Source organism: Cydia amplana, chromosome 5 (genome assembly GCF_948474715.1).
Source record: "Cydia amplana chromosome 5, ilCydAmpl1.1, whole genome shotgun sequence".
In the NCBI taxonomy this organism is placed as follows: Eukaryota; Metazoa; Arthropoda; class Insecta; order Lepidoptera; family Tortricidae; genus Cydia; species Cydia amplana.
In genome coordinates, this window is record NC_086073.1 from 13,334,502 (window position 1) to 13,344,020 (window position 9,519).

General features: G+C 36.2%; 1 protein-coding gene across 4 annotated transcripts in view; it reads right to left on the bottom strand.

The window, feature by feature from the left end:
* The window catches only part of LOC134648094 (protein ultraspiracle homolog), a 51,699-nt gene extending 44,601 nt beyond the window's left edge, over window positions 1-7,098 (bottom strand). For 2 of the 4 annotated variants that reach the window (XM_063502561.1, XM_063502557.1), the window contains exon 1: window positions 1,903-2,230. Coding sequence is in view for 1 of the 4 variants with exons in the window: in XM_063502562.1 (XP_063358632.1) it covers window positions 6,780-6,801 (22 nt within the window). In the remaining 3 variants the exon portion in view is untranslated. Of the gene's footprint in view, window positions 1-1,902; window positions 2,231-6,779 lie in introns of those variants that run through there. The other 2 variants (XM_063502562.1, XM_063502559.1) reach the window with 2 other exon arrangements.
* Between the last annotated feature and the right edge of the window lie 2,421 nt (window positions 7,099-9,519).

Below are 9,519 nucleotides of genomic sequence, written 5' to 3' on the forward strand. Positions count from 1 at the left end.
TCTGTCTTTTCACGACTAGGGCCAGTTGCACCTACCATTAACTAATGGCATAATCAAACGTCACGCAGCAATGGACTACGAAAACTCCCATCCAAAAAATTGCCCACTTTTTACTGGTGACAGATATTGAAAATTAAACTCCAGGAATGAATATATGCTTGATTTGTAATACTTAGACAGTTAGTATTACATATCAAGCTGTTGCCTCGGATCCGCCCGTGTAGAATTAATTCGATTTTACTATTGGAAATCAATTCCCTAGGGAGGGAAAATGACAACTTATAGGCGGGCAGAGCCGCAAGCACAGCTACTGGCAGCTAGCTTTGTAATACAAGCTGTATACACAGGTCTGTGGCAAAAAATACGAAGCGCACGTGTCCCTACTTAGGGCTTGAGGTTTTCCTTTCTTCTCTACATGTAAAATTTCAGCAAAATAGGTTCGGGAAAAATCAAACAGACAGATACGAGTTACTTTTGCATTTATAATACCTATTAGTTTAGTAAGTAAGGAAGTATGGACAGCCAGTATCACTACTATAATATTTTAACTTTGGGTTTGTGACACGAGTGACACCTTGGGGCCCGTCGGACTTTGTTTTGGCACGATTTTGGTTGTCTATTACATCACCCTGACGTCAGGTTATCGAAACGAGTAAATCTTCGAACGATCCTCAGAACAACGTCTACTATATTATAGTGCATGAAAGGTAATTCAACGGCTAGAACGATAGAGCCGAGATAAATGCAGTCAAAACATTAGTGTCAACACACTTGCAACCTTGCAGTGTTCTCTACGACTGATGACAGATAAAGTATAGGTGTTTCTGATCAAATTTGCAACGAAAATGTTTTGTAGACATTGTAGCAGTTTTATGAGAACTAATTTTATAATGACGTTGTTAAACGTATATAGCACTATCATGATATGATATGATATTGTATTTATAATACGAAACAGGGTATAATAAACCCCTTTGTAGGCTTGTCTTAATTGATACAGCCGTCAATTACTCGTTGAACTTATGACAACATCGCAGGTGGTAATCGATGGTAAGATATTACGTTTTCTCTTTTTACTATAAGGTACCTATTTTTTGAATGTTATGAAACTGAACTACTATTTTGTTTGTTCTCTCAAATGGTGGTCTAAAAGTCACATAAACAATAAGATTTAAACAAGAAATCTGGCCAATATTGGAAACTTGATATTAGTGAAGTTAGCTAAAAGCTACTTAAGCGCCACTTGCACCATTTCACTAACCCGGGGTTAACCGGTTAATCCTGGAGTTACCATGGTTACCAGTACAAAATTGGACACTGGGTAACGGTTTAACTGCTTAACCCCGGGTTAGTGGGATGGTGCAAGTGGCCCTAAGTAAAATAATATACCTACCTACGCTAGACATAAAAATACAAAGGATGTCCTGTCCTTCAAAGGCCACCTAACGTGTTTTTAGCCAAAAAATTTAAATGACCTTTAGAAGTACCTACCTAAGTTTAAATTTAAATAAGATAGTTATTCGGGTTTCTACGCTATTATTGCTGTTGGAGTTCAATATGGGTATGTAAATATGTAGGACATATTTACTAATATTTAGAATTAACACTATATGCGCATCATTTCAACGCAATAAACAAAAGTATTCATAAGAAGTTTACACTCTTAACTCAGCTTCACAACATCACAACTTTTGCTCCCTAATAGGGTCTGAACGTTCGCTGCATTGTCAAAAATGAGTATGCGACTAAACCGGATATCAAAACAAGATTTGATAAGGACATGGTCTTGGACGCTAATTTCTTAATCTGACAGGACCAAGACAATCCGTCGGCAGCCGTGATGCATCACATCCACCGCTAGCGCTAGGGGCCGCAGTGACGTCAGGAGGGCCGAGTTGTTACCATCAAATTTACGGGGTATGAATTAGGTTGGCGTTGAATGCCGGTTGCGGATCGTGCATCGATTTTATAGTGCGTCGGTCGCGGCGGCAGGACGCGCAGCCGGTGCGGGCGGCGTCGCTGTTCTGACTGTCGTGCCGGTGCCGACCGCGTCCCCGCTCGAGCCCCGCGCCGCCGCCGTTTGTTTTGCTGTATTTTCGTTGTTAATCATTCTCCTTGACCTTGTGCGACGTCGAGTGGTCCACTGCACACGACTGAGCACCCCTCGCCCGCGCACGGCCACTTGCATCGCAACACACGTGCTCGTCCTTTGACTGCATCCTTCGGTATGATTTGATCATTTGATGAAATCACGGCTCGTCATAATATGAAAATAACTATACCGATGAAACTAAGCGCAGGATACCCCGAGTCCTAGTAAGGTGCCTAGTTGACGGAGTCTCAGCCTCTCTAAATCAAAATGCCTGTTACAATAGTAGGTACGATAATGATATATATGTATTTGTAGTTGGTTGGTTGGTTGGTTGGTTGGGATATATACAAGTAGGTTGGTCAAGAACAAAAAAAAACTATACTTACTCATTCTTTTCTTTTGGGTTTACACTGTACAGTCAGCAGCAGGAGCTACGAAGAGCAAATATTCTGTACATGACTCTACAGTCTACCGTCTCTACCTACTATCAAGAGTAGAAAGACGAGCTGGTGTAGATCGTTTAAGCCGTTTCTGTTGATCTATGTGATCTATAATTATAGTTAGGTGACCCCCTAACATGAAACGAAAACAACTATATTGCGTTGATGACCCCAACTTGATTAATAGAAATTTTACAATTCCGTTTCAATTTTCTACAAATTTATTCATTAGTACAACTGCCTTGGGAGTTATTTTTAATATTCAACTTTTAATGTAATATTTTTTTATGAGCAGATAAAGTTTCATAAAAAGGCACACCCTCGACCAAACCACTTTCACCTTTTAAAAAAAACAACCGTTTGTGACATGGGTACTATGCAGACAGATACGGAGTAAACATTTAACACCCCTGTGTTTGCGTCATTGGCTTATATTAAAAAGTGGATGGATCCACCAAGCAGTTTGGCGTCAAGTGTAGTGTAAACAATGGTACTATTAACGCCATCTAGTTGGTCATGGTAGCATTAATGCGCGCCATCTAGGTGGCGTTCAAGGTTTTAACTGATACTAAAATGGCAATAAATCAGCTCAGCTGGGTATCTGAAGAAAATGGTTTCACCTGATTTTCATGCATTGTACCACCGTCTCTCTATGCGGCCTTGGATTTACTGGATACGTTGAATCACCCCAGAGTCTATTAGTTAATTAATCGATCTTGTTCAGTGTCAATTTAGTTTTTGAGCAATATTAGAAATAACTATGAAAACCTGATGCCACTTGGTTGCATTTTAGGAAGCACTTAGGATTTAGGAATTAAAAAATATAGTCAAGATTCCATTAAATTAGGATCCATTTTTGGAATTCGGAGGTTTAACATATTTTTAGTTTTCGATTTCAAAACTTGGTAAAAATTAAACTCTGATGATGTGAGTACTTCAACGTAATTTAACTTTTTTTCTTATATCTTACACCATTGATTTCATATACATACAATTGCCAACGTCTCTTGTATAATGGGCCTTAGGAGGCAAATAAATAGTGACACCCCATACAGCATGAAGCATGAACCAAAGGAATCTTACAAATTTAAAAAACATGATCTGAAAGTTTTGTACAAGGTTGACTGGATTTAGTTAAAGTTAGTTAGTTGTACTGGGAATTTATTTACCATTGTGCCTATTTTGCGTGAGAATGAGGTAACTACATACCCCAGCTCCTCCACGAAACCGTTGGAATTAGTAAGTATATGTATAATATGTAATGTTGCCCTAATAATGTGATTGTCTAAATGATAATGATAATTTCTAAATCTTAACAAGAGAATCCTGTTGCAGTTCAGGTTGGTAATGTCTGTCAGAAAGTGTTAATGCTAATTTGGGCTATATGTATATGCAGTGTTGGCCGAAACGTTAATGCAATTGAAAATGTTGGCATTAACCATTATAAATTGAACCGTAAACTGTAATCGTCCGTTACGATTTAAGGTTCAATTTATAATGGTTACTGGCCAACATTTTCAAATGCATTAACGTTTCGGCCAACACTGTGTATATGTCCCATCACCGAGGTACGGGTGTATATGTACAGTCAGCAACTCAGCACCAATAATAACATATGAAACAGTGTGTCCAAAGTATCTGCCAACCTCTAATATATTGTTCTTTACAGTTTACATTCAAAAGTGTCAACCAGACTAATAGTCTGACTTATAAAAACAATTCTCTTTTATGAAGCTTTTGATGCATAATCTCATCCGCTACTATTGATGCTGACTGTACTTAATAGTACCTACTGTTTACTTTCGTAACAAAAATGATTTATTTTTAGGCCTAAGTCGTAAAAATAAATCATTCAATTGTTTAGCCGCGTAAGTCCCCGTGTAATTGTACAAGTACAAATTAAATTCGAGTTTTGAACTCATACTCATACTCATTTATTTGTAAAGTCATTTTACACGTCAAGGAAGAAAAATATAATAGCAACATTAAGAATACTTAGTACATAATTAATACGGCTCATATAGCAGGGGTCACCAAATGGTGGACCCCGGTCCGGACCCTGACCACCAACCTACATTATATTTTTACTTATTAAATAAACTCAAGTAGATACAGAACGTGATGGCCATATTATTTTAAAAACCATACCCCTGAAGAAACTAATTGGTGACCCCTGTCATATAGAAATAAAAGAAAGTTCCAAATTCAAAAGCGCCAAATTTGCCCTGGGTTCCATAGCCAAATGGCAAAAAACGGAACCCTTATGGTTTCGTCATGTCTGTCTGTCTGTCCGTCTGTCCGTCCGTATGTCACAGCCACTTTTTTCCGAAACTATAAGACCTATACTGTTGAAACTTGGTAACCGCATTAAGATTTTCACAGAAAAATAGAAAAAAAAAAACAATAAATTTTGGGGGTTTCCCATTAGAACTGAAACTCAAAAATTTTTTTTACATCAAACCCATACGTGTGGGGTATCTATGGATAGGTCTTCAAAAATGATATTGAGGTTTCTAATACCATTTTTTTCTAAACTGAATAGTTTGCGCGAGAGACACTTCCAAAGTGGTAAAATGTGTATCCCCCCCCCCTGTAACTTCTAAAATAAGAGAATGATAAAACTAAAAAAAATATATGATGTACATTAAAGTCTATTTTTTTATTCGGTAGACTAAAATGACATTTCATAGTATGAAATGACATTTTATGTTCATACTATGAACTGTCATTAGACTATACCATGCAAATTTCCACCGAAAACTGGTTTGAACGAGATCTAGTAAGTAGTTTTTTTTTATACGTCAAAAATCCCCTAAATACGGAACCCTTCATGGGCGAGTCCGACTCACACTTGGCCGCTTTTTCTTTTGTACCAAGAACCAAAACAAAAGGATATAAGGAATTCAGTTACCCTCTGCGAATCTACAGGAAACAGCTATGCAGTAGAATAAAACACATCATCCTTCCCATGATGCACATGTGGATATAGCACATACAAAAAAGTGGTTGCAGAATGCCAGTACAGAAATCCAAAAACAATTTTTCACCTCAGCAGCTCGAACAAGGGTACTTTACTACTTAAAAACAGTGAGCAAAATCGCATTTTGCTCACTGAGTGAGACAAAATGAGCAAAATGAAATTTTACTCACTCAGTGAGCAAAATTGGATTTTGCTCACTGTTTTTAAGTAGCAAAGTACCCTTGTTCGAGCTGCTGAGGTGAAAACTTAGTTGTTGGTATATTTTACGAAAACATGAGTGAATAGAGGTAAGTGATGAAGAAGGAATACATTTTTCGGGTTCTCTAATATGTTCTCACTGCTGAGGTGAAAAGTTTTGTGAACTACACGAGATCAAAGTTATTTACAACGAGATGTGCTTTTGAGTCCCTTACTACGCTCAAGATTCTAAATTATATAGTATAGAATAGAATCTTTCGCTTGCACGGGACTCAAAATAAGCACACTAAGAAATATCAAACTTTGATCTCTTGTTGTACAAATAACTATATTTTTAAAGATTTCTAAATATCTAAATTTTGAAAACACAATCATTGGGATGTTCAGATCCAGAAGTAGGTACAATGAAAACTCCCTATAGAATAATATATTAAAGCCAATGCAACCAAAATATTGTATCTACTTGTACTTGTTGTTACAATAGAGTTTCTATACACCTACACATGTAAACAAAGTGCTCTATAGAAAAAATCGTTGTCTAGGATGACCTACGTATTGCTAGTAAGCTATTGTATCCTATAATGCCACTTGCCACTTGTCTACAACACCCAGGCTGGGCTATATTTGCATAAACAACCATTTTCGAAGTAAATACTATTCATGTTTAATAGAAAGCATTTCTAATTTCCAAAGACAGTATTACCTCATCAGGTATTTGGCTTTTGCAGCTGATCTGTACAGATTATAATAAAGGATTTTAAGTGATATTTCAATAAAAATGTCATCAGGAACAGGGACAGTCTCAGAAAAGTATTAACAGGGATACATTCCTCTAACATAGAATGAATTTACATTGTATGTATAAAGGAATCAGTAATACATAGTATTCAGTTCTCTGATTGGATGCTCTATTAGGACGTAAACAAATAGTACAGCAGATAAATCCTAACGATAGCGCATTAACTGATACAAATGGCTCATTGAAGAGTTAACAAAGCAGGAAGCTGTGTTCTTAATATCTATGAATAGAAGTTTACTGCTGTATGATAGGTATTTAGTATGTACTTGCCTGGGTCTCTCGAGGGCTCCATCTTCCTTTGCACAGAACTAATTTATTTATCGTCTATAACACCACTTTCATGTATCGGTTCAGTCGCAAAGATGAACCTGTCAGTAACAAGGTCGTTGAACTAAATATACCTATAGATGAAATTATACTCGCTTGTGACACTCACGCCTATGATTATTCGATGAAATGTATTACACATAAAACTTATTCTTAAACTAAGAGGTCGATTTAAGTCTAATTAATAATAAATCATCACGATTTCATTACTAAATCCTTTTATTTCCGTACACAAGTGAACAATTGACATAAAATAAAATACCTAACGAGCGTCCGTCACGTCACAAAAGTTTCGTTCAGAAAATAATAAGGCTATGTAAGTAAAGTCCGTCAACCAAATCTTGTCAGTAGTAAAAGGCGGCAAATTTGAAAAATCGCGGGTTAGCAACACTGTGTTCAAATAATTCCAAAACGCGTGTCATCTGTGTTTTATCTGTGGAATGTGGATTGTGAATGACAGCCGTCACCTTATTTGTTTTCATTTGGTTTTCATTCTGAATCGTTTCTGTTTCAAGAGATATTTCTGCTGTCACCATTAAATACCAATACATTAAATAAGAATAAGCAAAGCTAAGGGGCCTACAATGTACAATCATGCTCGTCGATGGTAAACATTACTAAAAATTGAGGTTATGACAAGTATTGGAAGAACTCTTTCGAACTTTTAAGATTATGTTCAGTTTTTTTTTGTTTTAGGGTTAAAAGGCATAAATAAAATTAAAACGTATGCCTAAATCTATCCAACAAGACCATAAATTGTGTCCTGGAAACCGTCTATAGGCCCACATGTCTAATATTTTCAGCAATCAGTTGTGACTATTTACAAAGGTAAACCTTTTAAACACTATTAAGAGCCTTGATTATATCGCCGTTCTTTCGCAATATCTACCTAATCCATACATGTTTGTTGCAGGATTAAATTTTGCCCAATATAAGGCGTTCGTAGTACGTAGTATCTTTTCAGACAATACTTACCTATGGCGGTTTATGTACGTGTACAACGCAACCAAGTCGAAAAGTGACCGTTATCTTATTTACCTTTAAATTAAATAAACACCCAAATATCAGTTGTTTTATTTTTAATATGTATATTGTACAATATATACCAATCAAAAAAATTACACAGGTATGTCATATTCATCCAGAACAGTACACTAATTTACATTAACAAGTGGCTTATTATATTGTAAATAACAAATATATGCACTATCTAATTGTCTGCATTTTGATATGATTTTATTTTAGTAAACTTAGAAGACATAGATAGGGAACAAAGAGAATATAAGCAGTTGTTTTTGATATCTTCAATTTTGTTCATCATTTTGATTAACATTGTTTTAACATCGCTTTTAAATTGTCCGTCCATGTTTCAATTTTTTTCAATAAACCGCGAGTGACAATTTGAATTGACGTACGCAGGGCGCGCTCAGCGGAAAAAAAAATCTGTTGGTTCGATGTACATTGCTGCTTTTCTTAGCGCAATACTGCTCTTTGAGTGTTGCCCTACTTTAGTTTGCTTTACATTGCTACTGACAAGATTTGGTTGACGGACTATATTTTTTATTGTGGTATCACTTTCTGTGAAGCGGATTGGAGGCGGTTTGTTCATAGATTTTAAAAATATTTAAAGGACTGTCTCACTCAAACATGGACAGAGAGAAAAATCATACAGTCTTTGTCTTACGCTAGCACTAGCACCTAAAAGAAAAGGATGAGTATAGTTTTCGTGATTCTTACTCACTGACAAGTTGTGTTTGCCAGACTATAAGCCCTAAGGGGGTTAAGCAAGGGCTAAGGGCCTCGAGGAACACGTAAATCGAGAATTGTTATCTGCTTCTCTACCGCTCGAATACGCAAGAGTGATAAAGAGGCAGATAACGAAATTTAGATTTTCGTGTTTCGCGGTAAACCACGCAGTACTATTATTTATTCTGTGACCACGCTAGACCCTGATGTTGAAATTGTTGAATTCGTAATTTTATGGTCGTAGAGCTTCGGGTTATAATTTTTTTTCATTGAAATATTATACTCACATAATAATTGTATGTGAAGCAGCAAGTTCAATATACATATAGCTGGTCAACCAAATCTTGTCAGTTATAAAAGGCGCGAAATTCAAATTTTCTATAGGATGATATCCCTTCGCGCCTACATTTTTCAAATTTGCCGCCTTTTTCTACTGTCAAGATCTGGTTGACCAAGTATATACATAAAGCCGGTCAAACAAGTCTGTCAGTAAAAAAAGGCGCGAAATTCAATTTTTTTACGGAACGATAACCCTTCGCACCCATAATTATGGTTTGTCAATGGACTGTCTCATTTCAAACATAGACTGAGAGAATCATACTATCTTTGTCTTACAATAGTACTAGCATCCAAAAGAAATGGATGAGTATAGTTTTTTTTTGTTTTTATTTACTTACAATTTGATTTGACCAACTATATCAATATCACATCTTTAGAAGCTAAATAACCCGATGCCGAACGATAAATTATAGCAAAAAAATTTCAATGTCAAATAAATGTCATTGACAGTCATACGAATCAGTATGTTCTATGTTCCCCCGCTGTCACGTTACTTATATTTGATTGGCTAATAAAAAATACAAGGCATGCATCTTTTGATCTTATCCAATGAAAATATCTCTACTTAATTTATTTACGTAAAGCAAAATTTTTGGTA